General features: G+C 47.7%; 1 protein-coding gene across 1 annotated transcript in view; it reads left to right on the plus strand.

Annotated features, from left to right (window-relative positions):
* Positions 1-1,372: 1,372 nt before the first annotated feature.
* LOC142259295 (uncharacterized) overlaps positions 1,373-24,984 on the plus strand; it is a 145,108-nt gene continuing 121,496 nt past the window's right edge. The window contains 3 exon segments of the mRNA XM_075331769.1: positions 1,373-1,446; positions 1,643-1,733; positions 14,659-15,871. Coding sequence (XP_075187884.1) covers positions 14,982-15,871 — 890 coding nt within the window. The 5' untranslated portion in view covers positions 1,373-1,446; positions 1,643-1,733; positions 14,659-14,981.

The following is a 24,984-nucleotide window of genomic DNA, read 5'->3' on the forward strand; positions in this document are numbered from 1 at the left end:
TGAAGGGGTTAATGTTCGCTCTTCTTTGCACCCGCTCTAGTTCAGTTATGTCCTCCTCATTCACTGGTGCCCAAAATTGTGCAGAATATTGTAAGTGTGGCTGCACTAGTGCCTTGTATAGAGGCAAAACGGTTCTAGTCCGGAAAATCTGTGCCTCGTTCACTGCATCCTATTATGTTATCTGCCTTGGCAGCAGCTTCCTGGCCCTGGTTGGTTTTGTTCGTCCATCCACACATCCAAATTTTTTTCAGTACCAATTTTCCACAGTAACTATTAAAATAATTGTAGTTTAAGAAGCGGCCAAAAAAATCAGGAAATCTAAAACCCCACAAACATACAAAAACCCAACAGATGAATACTAATAAATTAGTCACGTGCCATACATGTGGAGTAAAAGCCGCTTCTCAATATTATTGGTTGAAGAATTTTCATTTCGTTTCCCACAGCCCAAAACCATGAATTGTCGTCGTCGTTGTCTTCTTCATACCATACTTTGTTAGCGTTATTTCTGCAGCCAGTGATCGGATATAAAGTCTCCAGTAATTATATTGCTGTACAGGATTCTTTATGATGTTACATCGTCATCTTCTCCCCATTCAGGTCCCTACAATATCGGATCCTCTCAGTGGAGATCTTCTATATAAGAGAATTCTCCTGATTGACCCATCAAGGATGGATATGGACAGGGACAAGATGGCGGAGAGGATATTACACCTCACCCTAGAGATCCTCTTCCGGCTTACTGGAGAGGTGAGAGATTCTGATGACGTCACATTACATCATTCTTATCTATGGGAATAACAGATGGACAGAACTGGAGAGGTGAGGACTCTGGAAATGTCTGGAGTGAGATTTATTACTGTGTCTCTCCATAACCAGGATTACACAGTAGTGAAGAAGACCTCTAGTGAGCGCTGTCAGGCCCCTGTGTCTGAGGGATGGGGAAGACCCCTGAGCCCAATCACGGGTCCTCCACCTCACCCCCCGATACATGAGGACATCAATGACCAGAAGATCCTAGAACTCACCTACAAGATGATTGAGCTGCTGACTGGAGAGGTGACACTGCTGGGAATGCTGGGACATTATACAGTAACGCTATGAAGGGATCGGGGGGTGACGGTATCATTGTATGTGTCAGGTTCCTATAAGGTGTCAGGACATCACCGTCTATTTCTCCATGGAGGAGTGGGAGTATTTAGAAGGACACAAAGATCTGTACAAGGACGTCATGATGGAGGATCCCCAGCCCCTCACATCACCAGGTAATAGACAGGACTAAATACACACGGCCTATAATTATCTGTATGTAAGGAATGAATTCAGTCCCTGTATGTGTCTCCTCCAGTTCTATCCAGTAAGAGGACAACACCAGAGAGATGTCCCCGTCCTCTTCTCCCACAGGACTGTAAACAAGAAGATCCCGATGTTCCTCAGGATCATCAGGTAGATGGAGAGAAGGGGCCATGAAATCTCCCTATGATGTGTAGACGGCTGTGAAGGTCTTGTGCTCAGTCTTGTTTTATCCTCCAGTATTATATGTGTTATACTTGTGTAATGAGAGCGGTGGAGATGGCAGGATTAGAGCTGATCATAGATGGGACTTCTCCTCTGTTTGTGACTTTTACAATATTTCTTTCAGGGGGAAGATCTGCCCCATATTAATACTACAGAGACATATGTGAGGGGTGATGAGCGGAGTAAAGAGGAGATTCCTACAGATAATCGCCCAGGTGAGTAATGACCACTAAATGCAGAGAAGTCACAGATTCTTCTCAATGGTATTATTATGGGGAGATAAGGTATGCACACCAGTGACTATGTAAGGGGAATACATGAAATAGCAGAAACTGCTGTGTGAATACTGACTTGAAAAATCCAATAGCTATATGCAAGAGTGAAAATGTGAAAAATGGAATCTGCATTACTGCCATGAACATATGAATCAAGAGAAATTTAGCTACTGAATTGATCAATGCAATAGAGCCCCAACACTACGCCAAAGTATTTCTCTACGTTGGGGTCCCTAGCTTGTGTGTGTCCTCTCATGCAGTTAAAAAACTTACCGTGTATGGGAAGCTGAGACCCAGGCTATTTATGCGTATGATATGGATTGGCAATAGGTGTGGTTGGGGAGGGTTCACAAACGAAAAAATACTAACAAATAGGAATAACGTTTGGAACACCATTCTAAGTCCGATAGCAGTTTCTGCTATTTCATGTATCCCCCTTACATAGTCACTGGTGTGCATACCTTATCTCCCCATAGTGATGTTTTTTTTTTTTTAGGTTTTTGCACCCAGTTCGGACTTAGAATGGTGTTCCAAACGTTATTCCTATTTGACAGATTCTTCTCAGTCACCGGCTGTGGCTGCTTTATCAGGGTTGTAGTCTGGCCATAGAAAATGGTCACCATTCTGCTGCTAGACCACCACATGCTCCTCCACCCAAAACTGTCCCCATTATTTTGGGCATTGGACGCCCTTCTATTGGAGCCAGATCTTACAGGTAGGATCCACCCTATCCCCTGAAATTAGAAGATGTTGACCCTTTACTGCCCAGATCTCTAATCTGTAAAGCCAAATGACAGCGTACATAGAATGTGCAGACAACTTAGGGGTCCACCATACAGATTAGATTCTTCGTCCCATGATTTTCTAAGAGAAAGCGGAGGGTAATTATGCTGGTGACGTCCTAGATTCTTAGTTTGGTGCCGTGTTCGCCAGGTGAATAAAGATTGATTGCTCTCAGTGGGAGAAACCAATAATAATCTTGTAGTTGATGAAGAGGCCTCAGTAGTCTGGAAAGCTTGCTTTGTAACATCATTTATTTTATTTTTATTCACCATTTAATAAGTATAATCCATCCAGAGAAAGAAAGGTAGCGATCACCGTACTTCAGTATCCACAGTTTATTTGTGAACGCAGAGCAGATACATCAAAAGTGGGGGCAGGTGAGGAGAGGCAGTGGGGTGAGGACGACGGCACACCGTGTCGCACAAATGTGATTCGGCAGGTCCTAATAAGTATCATAACTACAAGATTCTTATTGTTTCTCCCACTGAGGGCAATGACGCCATCTTCCTAGACTCTCGGCATCTTATTGATGGATCTTCCTTCTCTCCCTTCTGATGAATGTGCTGATAGGGGCGTTTATATCCAAAGTTGGGCACAGGGTAACTGTAACATATGAGGGAGGTTAGGATTATCCCACTGTGGGTACATGGAGGCCGGGCAACCCACCCACATGATTTCCAAGATTTAATTAGAAAAAAAGGAAAGTAATTAACACAAAGTTCTGATATTTTTACCTTCAAGATCCTGAAAGATATTTTCTCTGAATTGTACAAATTATATAAGAACTTGTACTGGAGCCGTCCATTGTGGAGTCTGAGAGGCAGAAAGTAAATGTCTAATATTTCTTCAAGAAACTCATCTGACAGAAGATATTGGCCCCTACAATAGTTTGGATTGCCGAGAGCCCCCGAGCCACATACTGCAATTACTCCAGATGTCACCTCTAGTTACTAAATCACTGACGGTGAAGGCTGTCGGGTGGGAGGGCGGTCATTTTAGTAGATGTGTTCTTGTCTACAGTCACATTTTTTCTCTATAGTAGTTAGAACCAAAGCCCAGGGACGGAACGATTGCGGTCGCAGGTATTTAGGCGGCCCAGGGATCTCAGCCAATAGCGGCAGGCCACACAACCGCTGTGGGGCTCGGTGCAAACACCCACTGTGTCTGCGCTCTGATGTGTCAGCACACTAGAGCGCAATGATGTCACTACTGCACACTGTGCTGAGATGTGCAGAGTGGCAGAAGATTGGACACACGCTGAGGAGACCACAGTAGCGGGGGAACAAGGAGAAGTGAATATGTATTTAATCACAGTGGCCAGAGGACTATGGGGGTGCATTAAACACGATCGAAGTTGTATGCTACTATATGGTGGCGCCTAATACAATATGGGGGCTACATAACACTATATTTAGGAATATGGGGTGCATTATAATATATGGAGGACTAAGGGGTGCATTATACTATATGGAGGACTAAGGGGTGCATTATACTATATGGAGGCCTATGGGGAGTGTATTATATGATAGGAAGGTGTATGGGGAGTGTATTGTATGTGGAGAACTATGGGGAGTGTATTATAATATATGAAGGACTATGAGATGCATTATAATATCGGATATTTTGTCAGGATATCAGAGTATGGGAAAGATTGGCGCTGAGGGAAAGAGACAAGTGTCAGCGTAATTACCCTGTACCCTGAGTGGACGTAGGACTCCGGTCCGAATTTTGCACCGGGGCCCATCGAACTTTAGTTACACAACTGCCAAAGCCGCTCTTATTTCATGGCTTTCCACTGCAGCCAGTTTTCTGCTCCTATCCAGGCCCCATTTCTCCAATCTGACATCTGTCACTTTACATGATAACACCTTTGTAATGCTGAATCTGATCCCAGTGTTTCTCAGATTTTTTTCTGTGGCATATTCTACTTTATCTTAGCTGTAATGTGAGGTTGATTTGTTTTGCATTTATTTAAACAAAAACTGAAATTCACCAAAAATGTAAAAGAATTAGAAGTGATCAAACATTGCTTTTGGATGCTCTTAAAACAAATAGTGATACCACAACATATAGTCAGTAAATAGCATTTACCATATTCTTCTTTAGTGTAAATGCATATTTTGACCCTACAAGCAGTCTCTGGAAATTAGCATGGAGTAGATGTTGTAGAGTGTACACTGCAAATCTGCCATTTTAGTGCCCAACACCTAGTGGCCATCTTGTGCTCCTCGAGACACGCAAACCGTAAATGTTTATGTGGGTTCTTCCCTATAGCAATGACAAACGTGGTTACTGACAGTGTCTGGGTACACGGCAAAGCTGAGAAGCATCGAGGACATTTGGCTTTGGGATTTTGCTGGATTGGATTATGAAGCAATTTCTCTTTATAATCAATAATCTTTCAGCTACAACCATTGTGGAACCCTCCATTTTTCCACTCACAGAGAAGCAGTTTGGTATAATTTTATCTTACAAAATATTATTTGGTTATTATTCCAATATATGGGAGGCAAAATGAACATGGTCTACTGGTTCCTGCTCTGAGGTCTACTGCTAAATTGTAAACGGTTTTTGTTGGAGTAAATAATTACAATTTGTATACCTTGTAATTTCTTTACTATGTTATGTTTGCGTTTGAAAGCATGAGTTGACCCACTGGCTCAACCAGGAGGGGCGTGTGGGCACGAGGCTCAGTGGGTGCTCTCGTCCACTAAAACCCGCCGCCTTTAGAAAGACAGCGTGGCTCAGGGCTCATCCCAACTGAACGCCGGCCTCCTTAACCGTGGGCGTAACACTACTCAGACAACACAGGATGAGGGAACCACAATAATTAGACTTTATTGGATCCCCAAACAATTAACGGCACATAACACATAACCAGCAAAACACACAAATGTAACAGGCAACAGAGTCTCACCCTTCCGCTGGCTCACCAGGGATTTAGAATGTCCATGCCTCAGAGGTTCCAAGGCTATTTACTCCAATCCAGCAGCACCCCGCTTTTGGCGGGCACCCACCGAGAAAGGAATAATGCCAGATTTAGGAAGCTGTGTGAGGTCTGCAAAGTCTGTAACAGGTGACTGAACTGTCCCAACCTGAGTGTCCTCCTTAGGTAGTCCTGGTATGATGTTACAATCCTGGCAGCCGGAGTCGAAATCCCTAGGCTGTGGATATGGTCTCCAACCGGAACCGGAGTCCCTAGATTGAAGCCATAAGATATCCTGATCCTCTAGTCAGCTCCAAAGAGCTTAGACTGGATCCATCAGCATCCATCAACAACCACCTGGTGGCTTAAAGAAATCCCTTTTATAGCCACAGCCTTCCACTTGGATACACTGCGTCCTCATCGATTGGTTGGACAAGATTGCTTCTCCCATTGGATGAATTTCAAGCTGCATGGATAATGTTCATTTAAATGATGTGCATAGAAAGACTCAGTATATCTACATGGAGTCGGCAAGTCACCGACTAGACAATGGCTACTAAGGTAATTACATTATCAATACACAACTACAATACAATGATTACTGGAAAAGTCTGGAGAGCAATAGCTAAGCAAACATGACTTAGCACACATAAGAACAATAGTCTGGCTGAATGTTAAGAAACTTTAACCCATGAGAGTCCATGTCGTCACAGGGCGTACCTAAGTGACTACCTCATCTTCACTAGAGCCTCTGATGGTGAGGATAGGTTTGTGCTGGGCGGAAGGCTTGCAAGCAGGTGTCCACTGACTGCAAGTAGATCAGGATCTAGTCTTGTTGTTCCCATTGATGGACAATCTCTTCCTCAATGAGATACTGACCGTCACTGCTGCTCCAGCAGGCACAGTTAGTATAGATGAATGTAGTATGTACGGTAGGCATAGCTTATATAGATAGATGTAGCAGGGTCGCCAGGCACAGCGAATACTAGGATACAGACACGTGTTCACTCACAGAGCATAAGACTCCGCAAACGGAATAGGACTTGGCAACTAGCAATATGTCTCTGAGGCTAGAACACGTTGCCCAAGTACCTCTGACGTGCCCACTGGGGCCGTGGGTGACTCGTCACCAAGCTGCAGTTCTGCTGCTGATCGGGCAACGTGGTGGCATGGCCCGGTTCTGTGACCCTGGCGGTGTCATTTAATAAAGATATACGGAATGATGGTTGATTTGTGACGTCACCTGTGGTATGCGGCAATATAGGTGCCGCCGCTTCAGGATTGGGGAACCTCTGGGGCTGATGGTGACGCAGCTTGGATGGTGTAACTCTCCACAGGTAGAGCTGGGCCCCAGGGCAGGTGGGGGTGGTAGTAGTAGTCTATTATGGCGGGCGCAGGCGAATAATGGAGCGACTCAGGGGTGCAGTCAATAGGTGTTTACTCACTGTAGCCTCCCGGATAGTTTGGAGGTTGTGGCCAGTGCACTTTTCTTTATGTATTCTTTCCCTGGCCGACTTCTGCGCTGGCTTCTCCCTCCAGCTGTGCGTACTCTCTCACTGAACCCTGTTCCAGTGCTCATGAATGCTGTCAGGCCGCGTGAAGCGCTATCCCTTTGGTCCTTTTTGGGTCACCTTCCAGCGAATTCGTGTGCGGTGGTAGCTGTGGTGCTTGACGTCACCTCAGTCACTGGTTTTACTAGGGAGCCCGTGGGTTTAATCTCCGCTAGCCTAGGAACCAGTCCCTGATTTGCGACCATGTCCCTCCACTTGATTATGTGTAGAACAAGGCCACGGGCTAGTGTAGTAATTCTCGTGGTCTCTGGGACCCTTCTGTTTGAGCCCGGGCCGAGTGGTACCAACTCCAGACCATGGGTCTTAGCTCCTCCACTGCTCCTCATCTGACTTGATCTCTAGACTGTTCTAACTTCCTCTACACGACACCTCTGTTCCCAATCAGCTGTCCCCACCCCCCGGTCTGGTTCAGGTATAATCACGCCCTCACAATGTTTGGTGATGTGTTGCTAAGTGAGTGGGCTGTGCTTTTGCATGAACCGGCATTGACCTCCTCCTTACCTAGGATGGGATACCACACCTCTGGCTGAGGTGCAGTACCTCTATGGTGACTGAAGCCTCAGGGGCGCCACACCTCCCCTAAGGGGAGGATGCCTTAAATACCTAATGCCTCTCAGCCATAGGCTAGGAGGCACTTCCGGGTTGGGGCACACTGGCCCTTTAATAATAGGTGTGCCAATGCCCTAAGCGTGCTCCCAGGAGACCTGCATGGCATGTGCAGGCCCTGGGAAACGGTGGCAGGGACCGGGGAAATTTAAGCCAACACCCCCCCCCCCTTTTCCAGGCCTGAAAGGAATCTTTTTCAGCAGAAGATGGGCATTACTGTTCTCCACCAAACCCCATTCAGTCAACCAAAAAGAAAGTTTTACCTTTCACTTTTTTCATGGCAAGGATGCCTTTTGCCTCAAAGACACCTTCCACACTTACCGGTGAAGGCAGGGTACCAGGATTTTTGAAGTAGAGGCTCAGGACGACAGGCTTGAGGAAGAACACATGAAAGGAGTTGGGATTCTGAAAGGAGTTGGAATTCCGCAAGGAGGCTAAAAGCTTCAGCTTATAGAACACAGTGTTGATCTTTTGAAGCACTTAGAAGGGACCAATAAAGCGGGGACCCAACTTGAAAGAAGGTATTTTGAAACTGACATATCTTGAAGAGAGCCACACCTTGACTCTAGGACAGAACGAAGGAGGATCCAGGCATCTCTTTTCTGCATGGCTTTTCATTCTATTGGAGGACTGCTCCAGGAAGGCCTTGGTCTTCACCTAGACTTTGGAGAACCCCTTGACAAGAACATCGGAGGCAGGATTGCCGGAGGTGATAACCACAGGGAGAGTGTTCTTGGGCTGCTGTCCATATACGATGAGGAATGGAGAGTTACTGGATGACTCACATGATTATTATAGGAGCACTCCGCCCATGGTACCCAATTGACCCAATCGCTGTGGTGTTCATTAATAAAGTACCACAGGAAATTTGTCAGAACTGAGATGTGACTTGGACGCCTCTATCTGACACAATGTGGAGAGTAAAGGGTGGTTTACATGCTGCGACATCGCTAATGATATATCGTCGGGGTCACGTTGTTAGTGATGCACATCCGGCGCCGTTAGCGACATCGCAGCGTGTGACACCAAGGAGCAACGATCAACGAGCGCAAAAACGTGAAAAATCGTTGCTCGTTGACACGTCGCTCCTTTTCCAAATATCATTGCTGCTGCAGGTACGATGTTGTTCGTTGTTCCTGCGGCAGCACACATCGCTATGTGTGACACCGCAGGAACGACGAACATCTCCTTACCTGCGTCCACCGGCAATGAGAAAGGAAGGAGGTGGGCGGCATGTTCCGGCCGCTCATCTCCATCCCTCGTCTGCTATTGGACGGCTGCCGTGTGACGTCGCTGTGACGCCACACGAACCGCCCCCTTAGAAAAGAGGCGGATCGCCGGCCAGAACGACGTCGCAGGGAAGGTAAGTCCATGTGACGGGTGTTATCGATGTTGTGCGCCAAGGGCAGCGATTTGCCCATGACGCACAGCCGACAGAGGCGGGTAAGCTCACTACCGATATCGTTACCGATATTGCAGCATGTAAAGTACCCTTTAGGCCGTGCAAGTAGATGTGCTCGGTGAACATAGAAGCAGAAGGAAGACCGGACAACGGCTTGAAGTAGGCTATTTTAGAGAACCTGTCTACTGCCGTGTTTCCCCATAAATAAGACCTAACAGGAGTTTTCAGGGATGCTTAAATATAAGACATAACTCGAAAATAAGACCTAGCCACGGCCAATAATGATGTGTCATGCAGCGGTAAAAAAGTTAAAGACACTGCAGGACACTTCATTATAACCAGCGGGCACCCCCAAAGGACAGAAGAAAGAAGATAGAAGGCCCCGCTATCATACTCACCAGACGCCGACCGGGAGCAGGTGAGCGCATCATGGTCCTGCGGCCGAACACACACACACACACACACACACACACACACACACACACACACACACACACACACACTCACCACATCCAGCGATATTGCTTACTTCTCGGCGGCATAAGGACCTGCGACGCTGTGCAGGGAGCTTCCAGGACCTGCCGGAGGATCACATGACTGGAAGCACGTAGTATCTCCGGATGTTGTGAGTGTGTGCTCGCGATTGTACAGGTATGTGCGATTTTGTAAGTGTATGCGATCGGATGTGTGACTGAGTGATCTGATGTGTAACTGTGTTCTGATGTGTGTGTGTGTGTGTGTGTGTGTCAGTCAGATGCAGTTGAGCACAGCTGCTGGGAGATCACAGGGAGGAATGATGTGGCATGTGATGTGAGTGCATGTGTGTGTGAGATCTGATGTATGCGAGTGTCAGCCAGATGTAGGGGAGCACAGCTGCTGGGAGATCACAGGGAGGAATGATGTGGAATCTGATGTGTGTGTGTGTCTCTGTATGAGTGTGTGTGAGTGTGATATGATCTATACGAGTGTCAACCAGATGTAGGGGAGGACGGTGTGCAGCACACCTGCTGGGAGATCACAGGGAGATCTGGGAGACACACAGACGCCCGGGGCTGGTAAGTATGATGATCCTGGGAAGGGAGGGGTTTGCTTTTTGTGGGGGGTAAACGTACCCACAACCATGTCTTCTTGAGAATAAGACACCCCCTGAAAATAAGACCTAGTGCTTTTTCAGGGCAAAAAAATATAAGACAGTGTCTTATTTTCGGGAAAACAGGGTACTACCCAGATGATGGATCAACCAGAAGACACCGGCAGGTCGGTGATGACGCCCATAGATATGTGTTGCAAAGACGTAGAGGTAGTAGTCGCCCAGCCGGAAGCTTTTTAGGGGTCTTATTACGCGCACACAAAGGACAGGCTGAAACAAATTCTACGACATCTTTACACAGCATTGTCCACCAGCAGTGCCGCAAGATAAGCAGTTATCTTCTTAGTAGAGTGACCGGCTAGCTTTAAGGAGTGACCCCACTGCAAGACACGCTTCCTGTCTGCCTCCACCACAAACGTTTTTCTATATTGTACGCGAGACACACTTACTGGACCTACCGTGAGCATCTTCAAGGGCTTAATAATGTGTTAAGGCTCTTCTTTCTGTTGGCTGACAGAAAAGACATGGATAGTGCATCCACCTTGACGTTCTTTTCGACCATCTGGAAATGTAACGTCAAAACGAGTGAAGACCAGCAAGCATCGGGCTTGGCACAGATTCAGTCTCTGAGCCTGTTGTAGGTAGGCCAGTTTTTTGTGGTCAGAGTACATGACAACAGGATGCACTGCTCCTGCGAGTAGGCATCTGACACACTAGGTATGGGGAAATACCGGGCAAATGACGAAAAGGGAGCGAGGTAAGTAGGGGTACCCTGTCTCCATAGAAGGGGAAGCTGATGACTCTTGATATAACCTTCCGCTGGCCACTGGCTTCCCTGAAGTCCCTAGATAGGTTCTGCACCTAGCAGGATACCTAGACCCTGGCTGACCCTTCAATGGACCCTAGGAAGTGATGGAATGAGCACTAGTCAACCCCACTAAGTGCTAAAGAACATAAAGGGAAAACAAACAGGGGAATACAAACTGACAACTTATATCCAGGATGACTTTGGGAGATGTACAGCAACAATTCGGACAGCATAGGAGTAACTCTATCTCTGGCAACAAACCAAGGTGTAATGCAGGTATATATGGACACAGGGCATCGGGATCAGGATTAGCAGCTGAATTGCCAAGGTGTTTGCAGGTTCCTAGAGGGGAAAGCATTAACCCTGACAGAGAACATAACTGAAACTCAATTCACATCAGGGAAGAAAGACTGAAATATCAAGGAGCAATTTGCGCAGTAAAATGCAGCGACCTTCTGCAGCCTGTCTGTCCCGTGACAGTATCGCCACACCTCTAGAGCTATCTTGATCACCAACAATTCTCGGTTGTCAATTGACTAGTTGCCCTCAGGAGCAGAGAAGCCCTTGAAGAAGAAGCAGCAGATTACCCACTTACCGGAAGCCGACTTCTGCGTGGGGATCACACCGGCCCTGGAGGACAAAGCATCCTTTTCTAAGAAGAACTTGTCTGTTAATCTCTGTCCTATGCAGTGGCGGAGCTGACGAGAATGTCTACTTGAGGGTGATGAATGCACTCTCCCCTTCAGAAATACACATCTTAGGATTCCCCCCTGTGAGTCAGGGCCGTGATAGGGAGAATCTGATGCAAGAATTGAGGAATGAAATGGCAGTAATAATTTGTGAAACCCAGGAACTACTGAATCACATTCACTCCGTTAGGACGAACCCATACTTCAGAACTGCTGACACCTTCTCCGGATCCATATTAAAACTGGTGTCTGAGAATACGTAGCCCAGGAAAAGAAATGAAGTGCATTCAAAAAGGTACTTCTCAAATTTGGCATATAAACAATTCTCCTACAATCGATGTAAAACCTGGCCAATATTACTCCTGTGCGTTGTCAGATTGGGTGAGAATACCAGAATGTCATCCAGATACACCACTGCGCTTGAGTAGAGCAGATTTCAGAAGACATGGTTTACTAATTCCTGGAAAACCGCCACAGCATTGCAGAGTCCGAATGGCATTACCCAAAACTCATAGTGGCCGCCATGGCTATTAAAGGCAGGCTTCCCTTTTGTCTCCCGACCATATATGGACAAGGTTGTATGCACCATGGAGGTCGAGCTCGGAGAAGATCCTGGAACCTTGGATATGGCTGAACACGTCCGGTATAAACAGCAGCTGATACTTATTCTTTACCTTGATTTGGGTGAGACCTTTATAATCTATACAGTGGTGTAGGGAACCAATTTTTTTTTTATACAAAGAAGGACCCGGCTCCATCCAATAAGGACTTCTGGACAAATGCCCTTGCCAGATTTTCCTTGATTTGTTCTGGGAAGGCTTGGGTTTTTGCCTGGGACAGAGGGTAGACATGGCCGAAGGGGGGGTGAGAAACCAGAAAGTATGTTGATAAGGCAATCATATGGCCTGCGTGGAGGTAGAGTCTCAGCCTCCTCTTGTCAAAGACATCAGCATAAACGCAGCAGGCGGATGGCAGACCCAGAAGATTTGAGGGCATCACTGGTCATCGGGCATGACGGACTGAAATGAGACATTTTTTTTGAACAGGGCTGACTCCATCTGAGCACATCTCCGGATCGCCAGTCCAAGGCAGACTCGATAATCTAAAGCCATGCAAGAGCCAGTAGTATTGGGTGCGACAACCCTGCAAATTTATAGAAGGCGATCTTCCTTGAGTGCAGCATTTCCACCCAGAGTTCAACTTGCTCAGTGATGAACAGGTTAGTCTCCTACAGAAGTTTTACATCCACAGATGAAACTGCTATAGGAGCTTGAAGTCATTGAATTGGAATCTGTTATTGATCCACAATGGGCTGTTTTATGAAGTTTCCGGCAGAACTAGAGTCCAGAATAGGCGAACTCAGTGAATCGGTGTTGCCACAGGATACGGATACAGATATGAATAAATACAGAGCGGACTTGCTTTCATCTAGGATAGCGTCTCCTACGGACCCTAGGCTTGGAAGTTTCCTGGCTTCAAAGGACATAAACGTATGTGACTGTGTTGCGATGGTTCACTGGACGAGGCTTTGCCAGGTTCACGTAATCTACCTTTATGCGCTTAGAGAAAGCAGCAGGAACTGCAGTTCTTAGAACCTGAGATATATGCGGACAGCCAGAGATACCAAGTAGTCCAGGTAATATGGTATATTATGGCCCGACAGCTCGTCTTTGTTTCTACAGAATGAAGCCACCAGTGCCTCATTATTCCAGCCTAGTTTGGAGGTGCGGAAATGAATGGCATAGTGGCCTATGGTGAGAATTTCATGGCAAAGTCTATGGAGTGTAGATTCTACCCGGTTCTTCGATTATCTTGCAGAATGCCCCCTGAAAGATTTGCAGATCCAGTACAACAGGCTGAATTCTCTACTATAATTAATTGATCTAAGTAAGGGGCCCACTGTTCATATCTAACATCATAAAGGCTACTTTGGACATGTCCAAAATTAATAAAAGTTCAAAGTGCATGGAGCACTGATTTATGAATCTTTCTTCATTGCTTGGGGTCACCGTTAGACCGCAGAGGAGCATAGATGAGGATGAAAGCTTGGAGCTGGATATGGTGTCCGGGTGGCGACTACAACCGGGACAAGATCGAGTGGAGGCATTGGGGTGAAGGCTTTCAAGCAGGTGTCCACTGACTGCAAATAGTTCAGGATCCAGTCTTGTTCCCATCGACGGACAATCTTGCTGCGAGATGAAGCGTTCTGGAGCCAGTGGGATCCATGGCCTAGGCAAACTGTTATGCTTGTGGGCACGAACGGGAGTGGGCCCATTGGGCCGCAGCACCATCTCAACCAAGAGGAGCATAACTAAGCAGATATCTCTGCTTCATTAGAGCTTTTGATGGTGAGGATAGGCTTGTGCTGGAAGGTAGATGCCAAGGGCTATTCCAGGGAGCCTTGTCACTGCAACAGCTGACCCCTGGGATCCAGGATTGGCTACTAACAGTCACTGATGTGGTTGGGTGCGTAAGCAGGTGCAGTGGATACAGCTGATGCGACAGGTGCAGCAAATATGGTAGACACAGCTGGTATAGATAGATAAATGCAGCAGGTTTCCCGGGCATTGTGGATACCAGGATACAGACACATGTTCGCAAACACACAACATAAGACTCCGCAAATGGAACAAGAACTGAGAGCTAGAAACACTTCTCTAAGGATCTGACCATGTTGCCTAGGCACTTCCCATAGGGGGAGGATACATTAAATACCTAGTGCCTCTTAGCCATAAGTTGAGAGGCACTTCCTAGTTAGGGTACGCTGGACCTTTAAGAATAGGTGCACGGATGCCTTAAGCACACTCAAAGGAGATCTGCATGGCATGCGCAGGTCCTGGGAGACAGCAGGGATAGAAGCCATGGAAGACACCGTGGGGCGGCCGGGAAGGTAAGTATGCAGTGATGTCTGTAACAAGTTTCAAGCTATCTTATAAATGATATCCTTACATTTGTATATATTATTAAAAATTATTTTTTATTCTTGGCAGATGAATCTACCAGGAGATTAGAGGCACAACTGACATCTTCAATTTTTAAATCAGATGACTTTGATATCACACAAGATATAACTGAAGTGAATGCCTCTATTCCAGATATAGCATCATCTCTTCACAGCAAAGATCTATCATCTAATTCTTTTAAAAAAGTCCAATCTTCTAATTTATCACAGACTATTAAGAAAAATAAAAGTCACAAAAGAGGCATTAAAAATCAAAGTGCTCTTACAGAGGAGAAGCCGTTCTCAACTTCAGGATATGGAAAAATCCATCAAATTCACACAGGGGAAAAAAGACTTTCTTCAGAGTCTGTTATGTTCCAGAGAACTGACACAGGGGAGAAGCCATATTCATGTTCTGAATGTGGAAAATGTTTTAACCAAAAATCACATCTTGTTACACACCAGAGAATTCACACAGGGTTGAAACCTTTTACATGTTCAGAATGTTGGGTATCTTTTGCATGTAAATCACATCTTGTTACACATCAGAGAATTCACACAGGGGAGAAGCCATATTCATGTTCTGAATGTGGAAAATGTTTTAACAGAAAATCATATCTTGTTACACACCAGAGAATTCACACAGGGGAGAAGCCTTTTACATGTTCAGAATGTGGGAAATGTTTTGCAGATTCATCAAGTTTTACTAAACACAAAAGAATTCACAAAGGGGAGAAAATATTTTCTTCAGAGTCTATGTTCCAGAGCAATCACACAGGGGAGAATCCATATTCTTGTTCTGAATGTGGAAAATGTTTTAACCAAAAATCACATCTTGTTACACATCGGAGAACTCACACAGGGGAGAAGCCTTTTTCATGTTCAGAATGTGGGATATGTTTTGCACGTAAATTAGCTTGTGTTACACATCAGATAATTCACACAGGGGAAAAGCCATATTCATGTTCTGAATGTAGAAAATGTTTTAACAAAAAATCACATCTTGTTATACACCAGAGAATTCACACAGGGGAGAAGCCTTTTACATGTTCAGAATGTGGGAAATGTTTTGCAGATCAATCAGGTTTTATTAAACACAGAAGAATTCACACAGGGGAGTAAATATTTTCTTCAGAGTCTGTGTTCCAGAGAAATCACACAGGGGAGAAGTTATATTCATGTTCTGAATGTGGAAAATATTTTAACCAAAAATCACATCTTGTTACTCACCAGAGAATTCACACAGGGGAGAAACCTTTGTGGTCAGAATGAGGGTAATGTTTTACACACAAATGGCATCATTTTAAACATCACAAAACTCACAAGGGTTGAAGCCATTATCATACCTAGAAGGTGAGAAATGTTTTTCTTGAAAATTATAGTTTTTTGACAACTAATTATCCAATGTTGTCCCAAATGACTGATGATGATAAATATAAGTCCCTGTGTGTAATCAAGTCTCCGTATAAATGCACCTGCTCTGTGATAGTCTCAGTGTTTTGTTTAAAGCGCAGAGAGCATCATGAAGACCAAGGAACACAACAGGTAGGTCTGTGATACTGTTGTGAAGAAGTTTAAAGCTGGATTTGGTTACAAAAAGATTTCCAAAACTTTAAACATCCCAAGGAGCACAGTGCAAGCGATCATCTTGAAATGGAAGGAATATCATACCACTGCAAGTCTACCAAGACCTGGCCGTCCATTCAAGCTTTCATCTCAAACAAGGAGAAGACTGATCAGAGATGCAGCCAAGAGGCCCATGATCGCTCAGGATGAACTGCAGAGATCTAGAGCTAAGGTGGGAGAGTCTGTCCATAGGACAACAATCAGTCGTACACTACACAAATCTGGCCTTTATGGAAGAGTGGCAAAGTCATTTCTCAAAGATATCCATAAAAAGTGTCATTTAAAATTTGCCGCAAGGCACCTGGGAGACACATCAAACATGTGGAAGAAGGTGTTCTGGTCAGATGAAACCAAAATCAAACTGTTTGGGCACAATGCCAAACGATATGTTTGGCGTAAAAGCAACACAGCTCATCACCCTGAACACCCCATCCCCACTGTCAAACATGGTGGTGGCAGCATCATGGTTTGGGCCTGCTTTTCTTCAGCAGGGACAGGGAAGATGGTTAAAATTGATGGGAAGATGGATGGCGCCAAATACAGGACCATTCTTGAAGAAAACCTGCTGGAGTCTGCAAAGACCTGAGACTGGGACGGAAATTTGTCTTCCAACACGACAATGATCCCAAACATAAAGCAAAATCTACAATGGAATGGTTCACAAATAAACGTATCCAGGTGTTAGAATAGCCAAGTCAAAGTTCAGACCTGAATCCAATCAAGAATCTGAGGAAAGAGCTGAAAACTGCTGTTCACAAACACACTCCATCCAACCTCACTCAACTCCAGCTGTTTACAAAGGAAGAATGGGCAAGAATTTCAGTCTCTCGATGTGCAAAACTGATAGACACATACCCCAAGTGACTTGTGCTGTAATCACAGCAAAAGGTGGCGCTACAAAGTATTAACTTAAAGGTGACGAATAATATTGCACGCCCCAATTTTTCTTTATTTATTTTTTTAAAAAAGTTTAAAATAAGCAATAAATTTCGTTCAACTTCACAATTGTGTCCCACTTGTTGAATCTTCACCATAACATTAAAATGTTTATCTTTTATGTTTGAAGCCTGAAATGTGAGTTACCCACACTTTGCACTGACGAGGGGCAATCACCCTGAAACATCGTGTCTGCAAATGGGATTCTGATCTGGCATATATCCTAGGTCATATGAAAAGGCTTGTTAAAAGGCCACTTTTGACTTTTAGGATTGCTATTTCCAATAGGTGGCGCTAGAGTTTGTCTCCTTTCCGGGAGTGACAATTTGGAAAAGGTTGAAAAATTCAAGGGAGCCAAAAACTTTCGCAAGGCACTGTAGATGGCTACAAGAAGTGTTTGGAGGCTCATCAATGCCAAAGGGTGTACAATAATGTATGTATTAGGGGTGTAACCAAGTATTTATTAGGGGCCTTTATTGCTGCACATGCTGTTTATTCTGTTTCTTCTTTGAAATTGCAGCATGTAAGTGACAAACAAGGTTTTATTGTTGTATTTTGGACCACTAATTAAAAATCCTGAGGAAATAATTTTGGTGCATTTCCATTTATTTCTGAAGATATTGTACAGTCTGAAAAAAATGAAAAGGTGCCAATAATGGTGAGCAGCACTGTATATGGCAAATAGTGATGGGTGATCCCCCCTATGATTGGGATCGGGGAACCTCGCCCGATCGTTTTGTAAAGATTGGGATCAAGATAACACGGTCTTGTGTCCGATCACTGATCTTGGACTACGGTCATGTGATGGGGAGGCTGTAAAATAAAGAATATAGTAATTAATAAACATTGTCATTATACTTACAGGTCCCATGACGCGTCCCGCAGACTTTGTCTCCCGTCCGTTTCTGCTTCCGAGTCCAATCATTGCTGTGCCCTCCCAGTCCAGTCTGTAGCCAATGAGGTAATACAACATTCACACCTGACTGGTCACATGGTTATGATGTCTCGGAAGGTCCTTTAGTCACTGGTGGTTACCTGGAGGGCACAGCAATGATTGGACGTGGATGCAGAAGCGGTCTGGGACGTGTAAGTATGATCATAATGTTTTTTAAAAAGGTGATTTGACCCGATCTGTAACATGAGCTTCCCAGGAAAGCTCGTGATCAGGATCATGTACACGATGACTATGTGATCGGTACGATTCCCAATCTTTACAGATCAGGATTGCCCATCACTAATGGCAAACTGAACAAGAAAACACAACAGAGACAACGTAAAGGCAAAAAAGTAAAGAAGAAAGGGAAACAACATTAGAAGTTATATTAGAATTATATACAGTTACAAATAGACGTCTGTTTTCTAAAAATTAAATGCAATATTTCATGTGCATTGAACATTTCACATTGTTATATATTCACTATATGGACAAGAGTATTGCAACCCTCCCCCCCAAAATATCCAACATTCCTCTTCCCTCTTCTTCCTAACTCCCAATCTCAGTGATCTGCCATTCATTACAGTTAGGGGTACTTTGCACACTACGACATCGCAGCTGCGATGTCGGTGGGGTCAAATCGAAAGTGATGCACATCCGGCGACGCTGTCGATATCGGAGTTTGTAAATCATTTTTGATACGATTAACGAGCGCAAAAGCGTCGAAATCGTATCATCGGTGTAGTGTCGGTCATTTCCATAATGTCGCAGCAGTGTCAGGTACGATGTTGTTCCTCGTTCCTGCGGCAGCACACATCACTGTGTGAGAAGCCGCAGGAGCGAGGAACATCTCCTTACCTGCGTCCCGCGGCTCACGCCGGCTATGCGGAAGAACGGAGGTGGGCGGGATGTTTACGTCCCGCTCATCTCCGCCCCTCTGCTTCTATTGGCCGCCTGCCGTGTGACATCACTGTGAGACCGCACGACCTGTCCCCTTAGAAAGAAGGCGGTTCGCCGGCCAGAGCGACGTCGCAGAGCAGGTAAGTGCATGTGAAGCTGTGATAGCGATAATGTTTGCTACGGCAGCTATCACAAGATATCGCAGCTGCGACGGGGGCGGGGACTATTGCGCTCGGCATCGCTGCCATCGGCTTGCGATGTCGTAGTGTGCAAAGTACCCCTTTCAGCGCACAATCTCCATGTCTGAACAATGTCTGTAACTTCTCTATAATACAATAATAAACATGCTCATATTACAATTTACTATTTCCATCTTGATACAAGTAAAATATATCTTTGTTCCGTGTTAGCCAGTAGATATAAAAAAAAATGTTTAAAATAACTGAGAGACCTCAGTGGTTGATACCTTTTAATGGATAACTGAAAAGATGGTAATAATAGCAGCTTTCCAGACTACTCAGGTCTCTTCATCAGGCTCACTATAACAATATCTGAAGAGTCACATATTTATACACAACAGGACATAGAATGGAGCAGTAAATAAGACCCGTTACGTGAAGCAAAACGATCAGTATGCAATAGGACAAACTGTTGTGGCCGTAAATATTGCAGCAGTTCATAGATAAGTAGTGTGAAAGTTTTATTGTCCTCTGATTGGGCTAGTTAATGTGGCGCCCTGGACAAGCCAGGGGCCACAGGTAACAACACTAACACACCCCACACTTCCGGTCAGGCACACCGAAGTCAGACAAAAACCCTTGTTGCCTTCCTCCAGGGGCTGATGTTCACACCAGGGGATGGGGCCAGGCGGTTGGTCCCCGCCCACCGAGGAGTTCACAGTCCTGGAGGCGGGAAAAGGTTCAGTTAAGCTCGGGCAGAGCTAGAGTGAAGTGGTAGTTGAGCAGACTGAAGTTGGTCCGGGTGTGTGGCCCGGACGGAACAGCAAGGTTGGCAGACGGTGGTGACCATCTGCAGGAGAGGCCTATCGGAGCTAATCGTAAGGACCGTGGACGGGCGGTGGCCTGGCGGTACCGGACCGGTATGCAAAGAGAAGCCAGCACCATCCGGCAGGGGCTTGCGGACCCCGGCAAGGCTAGGCGTCGCCGTGCAATTTGCCAAATCCGTTAGCGAAGGGAACCTCCTGGGTTTCCCAGCAGCCAAGTCCCGACAGAAGGCAACAGTCCAACCGTTAGAGGGAAACACAGTCACCGCCAAGGCTAAAGTTCCCAGGGCCAGAGCCTGCGGGCAAAAGGGGCTCCTTCAGCAACCTTAAAGCTGGGGAGCGGGTTACCGGTGGGAACCCATCGGAACCGATTACACTACACAGGTGCAGGGAAAGGCAGTCACCATCAACCTGCCGGGAGGAGAAACACCGCAGCCACCTGTGGGACCCGTCCATCCAGCCGTCTGTTTTACCGGAGACTTTTGTGTACATCATTGGCTGAGTGAGTACCCCCGTGCCGTGCGGCACAGCGCTGCCCCTGCGACCCTGCACCTCGCCAGGCCCCGTAACCCGCCTGCCATCCATCCCTACCTACTCAATCACCGGGCCCCGGGACAACCAGCCCCCTACCCACGGAGGGGAGAACTAACATCCAGGCTGCTCCCTGTCATCGCTCCCGGGATCCCCGTCCAGAGCAGCGGTGGTGTCACAACCTCACCACAACCGTGGGTGGCATCACGGACAATATCAAATCCCCACAATCAAACCCCCTTTTCACTCGTGGGCGAGGAATGCCGCTCGAGTCCCCGGGATCCGGTCCACCGCTCGAGCCACCACCGAGCAGTAGCAGCAGCAGCAGCCGGACCCGAGCAGTGGGAGAGCGCAGCGTCCCCTCCTCCGCCTGCGACAACTTGGCGTCACGAACAGGATCTTACCGCTCTGCCGTTCGGTAGAGGTGCGCCTTGTGACCGCCGGAGGTGTCCGGCCGAAAAACTTGAGAAGCCGCCATCTTGGGCGCGAAAAATTGGACTGGAGTGGCCAAAACCCCGCCCCTGTCGAGGAGGAGCCGGAAAGAGACTAAGTGGGCACGGAATGGCGGCCGGCCGCATGTAGCTGAAGCTGTGGAGTGCAGGGACGCCAGGACTCTGCAGAAACCCGTTCCTGGACCCCAACGCGGCAGGATGTGTCGGAAGACCCAGGCCCAGGTCCACTTCATGCTGGCGAAGTGGACGTCAGGGATGAAGGGCCTGGCTGCAGTTGTATGGGCGGCGCGAAGTGGAGATAATCCTGGAGGAGCGGGTAAGCGACCCACGCCCCTATGTCCCACAGGGAACGGCCACTGCGGCTGAGGGGCCCGGCCTGCTCCCGTCCACCACACCGTCTCCCTCGTCGCCCGTGTCCGCAGCCAACGACCCGACCAACCCGCTGCCTCAGTCTGGGGCAGCGGAGCCCGTTCCATCTACGTACCAGTTACTGGGCCCTCCGGCCTTGCCGTCACCATCGCCCCAGCACCGCGAACAACGTCCCCTCCGGCCCTGAGCATGGCCGCGACGGAGATGACGACGGCTCCGGCAGTCCGCCCGGCCGCAACGAAGGCGGTCCTCGCCCAGAAGCTAGCACCACAAGACACGTTGACCGCTCCCAGACTTCCGGCCTCGGCTGAGGCACGGTGGGGATGTAGCTGCCAAGCGGCAGAGCAGGCCACGTCACAGCGGGGTCCCTCATTGCTGAAGGTGCCGGTCGTAGCTGGCACGGAGGGACTCCAGCTGGGCCCGTCCCCCACACAGGCTGACCCAGAGCAGGCCACTGATCGGTGGGGCCCACGGCAGTATGAGAGGCCGGTCGTAGCCGGCGCCGAGGGCACCCAGGTGGGCCTGGCTCCTGAGCAGGAGTTGCGGATGTGCATGCCCGCATTTATGTGAGAAAGAGCGTCAGCGGTCCTCCGCCTGAAAGTTGTCCCCGTTGGGACCACAAGAACTCTGTGTGTGTTGACAGTACCGTTGTAGAAGTTTTAATGAATGATAAGTGAATGATAACTGAATATGTTACCTGATTTGAAACTCTGATTGGAACCGGTCGTTGCCGGCAACTGGTCCCCGTTGGGACCCCCTTACAAACCACCGCGTAGAGACTATTACGGACAAGCCGGAGAACTGGCAGGGCAACCACAAACTAGTGGCATGTAAATATGTTTTATATTTTTATGGCTTACCGTTACCGCCTCCAGAGAGGCAGATTGGAGGAAGGGCCCGCAGCAGAGGAGGCTGGGGCCCAGCCACTACCGCAACCGGTGGCGATCCTCCGGGAGATTTCAGGGGTTCCCCATGGACGTGGGTCCCCTGAAAGGACAGAACCCGCTCGAGTAACTTGTGCTGGACTGGGGTCAAGGGGTGCTGCCCATTTGCTTAGGGGCAGCATCAGGGCCAGGTTGCTTGGGTGGGAGAGAGCGGAAGCCGTTACCGTTAGCAACGTTTAAGTGAATAAACCTCCCGATGTGGGAAAATGTTATTATACTTGTAATATGTTTACCGTTTATCTTTTTCAGTTTGTGAAAATAAAACCGGTGATGGACGGGCAGCCCGCGGACGGTCTGCATTTTACTAAGGGGGAATGTGGCGCCCTGGACAAGCCAGGGGCCACAGGTAACAACACTAACACACCCCACACTCCTGGTCAGACACACCGAAGTCAGACAAAAACCCTTGTTGCCTTCCTCCAGGGGCTGATGTTCACACCAGGGGGTGGGGCCAGGCGGTTGGTCCCCGCCCGCCGAGGAGTTCACAGTCCTGGTGGCAGGAAAAGGTTCAGTTACGCTCAGGCAGGGCTAGAGTGAAGTGGTAGTTGAGCAGACTGAAGTTGGTCTGGGTGTGTGGCCCGGACGGAACAGCAAGGTTGGCAGACGGTGGTGACCATCTGCAGGAGAGGCCTATCGGAGCTAATCGTAAGGACCGTGGACGGGCGGTGGCCCGGCGGTACCGGACCGGTACGCAAAGAGAAGCCAGCACCATCCGGCAGGGGCTTGCGGACCCCGGCAAGGCTAGGAGTCGCCGTGCAATTTGACAAATCCGTTAGCGAAGGGAACCTCCTGGGTTTCCCAGCAGCCAAGTCCCGACAGAAGGCAACAGTCCAACCGTTAGAGGGAAACACAGTCACCGCCAAGGCTAAAGTTCCCAGGGCCAGAGCCTGCGGGCAAAAGGGGCTCCTTCAGCAACCTTCAAGCTGGGGAGCGGGTTACCGGTGGGAACCCATCGGAACCGATTACACTAAACAGGTGCAGGGAAAGGCAGTCACCATCAACCTGCCGGGAGGAGAAACACCGCAGCCGCTTGTGGGACCCGTCCATCCAGCCGTCTGTTTTACCGGAGACTTTTGTGTACATCATTGGCTGAGTGAGTACCACCGTGCCGTGCGGCACAGCGCTGCCCCCGCGACCCTGCACCTCGCCAGGCCCCTTAACCCGCCTGCCATCCATCCCTACCTACTCCATCACCGGGCCCCGGGACAACCAGCCCCCTACCCACGGAGGGGAGAACTAACATCCAGGCTGCTCCCTGTCATCGCTCCCGGGATCCCCGTCCACAGCAGCAGTGGTGTCATCACCTCACCACAACCGTGGGTGGCGTCACGGACAATATCAAATCCCCACAATCAAACCCCCTTTTCACTCACATGCGAGGAACGCCGCTTGAGTCCCCGGGATCCGGCCCACCGCTCGAGCCACCACCGAGCAGTAGCAGCAGCAGCAGCCGGACCTGAGCAGTGGGAGAGCGCAGCGTCCCCTCCTCCGCCCGCGACATTAACACTTAGCTACTCCTGCACTGAAATCAACTTTTTGGACACCATCATTAAACTACGGAACAATGAAATAGAGACATCCCTGTACAAGAAGCCACTTGACCGTCCAACATACCTAAAATGGGACAGTTTTCATCCAAAACACATAAAAAAAAACTCTATAGGGTACAGTCAGGCCATCAGATACAATCGGATATGTTCCAACACTGCAGATAGAGACAATCACCTTGAGGGCCTGAGAAGGCTACTACCCAAGAACAATTGAAAACCAGATTACAAGAGCCACCAGAATATCAAGAAACCATCTCCTACATTATAAAGGGTACTTTACACACTGCGACATCGCTAGCAATCTCTTTAGCGATGTGATATTCTAGATCGCAAGTGCGATCTTTCGGGATCGCACATAGGTTATTTAACGAAAGATCACACTTGCGCTCTAGAATTTCACATCGCTAATGAGATCGCTAGCGATGTCGCAGTGTGTAAAGTACCCTTAAAACTAAAGAAGAAAACAACCAGGTACCTCTTGTAATCACCTACAATCCAAATCTGGAGGTGTTAGGCCAGAATCACACTTGCTAGTGTCTCGCGTGTAACTCGCGCGAGTCTCTCATGGCAGAACCCGGCATGGCCGCACACTATGCATACAGGAGCGTCTGAGCTGCATAGAGATACATGCAACCGACCCGCTCCTGTCAAGCCGGGTTCTACCATGAGAGACTCGCGCGAGTTACACGCGAGGCACTAGCAAGTGTGATTCTGGCCTCAAGAGGAGCTGCACGGAAACTACAACTAAGGCTAGGTTCACACACTGCGTTTTTTTGACGCTGCGTTTTTGTGCGTTTTTTGCGGCAAAAACCGCACCCTAAATGCACCTGCATCAAAAAACGTGGCGAAAACGCCCGCGTTTTTGCCGCGATTTGGTGTGTTTTTTGCTGCGTTTTTGCTCACTGCGTCTTTATGCGTTTTTTTATCAGTGAACAAAAAAAAAAGGTCTGATGTAATTTCCTTCTTCAATATGTTCTTCTGTGGCACCCCAGGGTTGCCACAGTAACAACACAAAGGGTTAACTCCCCACACACAACACCAAGACCTCCTGGCCAGAAGGGGGAGACCAAGCTGCTTCCCTGTATATTCTGGTGGGGGAAGGAAATGGTCAGTAGTTTCAGTTTGGAAGT

The sequence above is a fragment of the Anomaloglossus baeobatrachus genome, assembly GCF_048569485.1.
Source record: "Anomaloglossus baeobatrachus isolate aAnoBae1 chromosome 5 unlocalized genomic scaffold, aAnoBae1.hap1 SUPER_5_unloc_6, whole genome shotgun sequence".
In the NCBI taxonomy this organism is placed as follows: Eukaryota; Metazoa; Chordata; class Amphibia; order Anura; family Aromobatidae; genus Anomaloglossus; species Anomaloglossus baeobatrachus.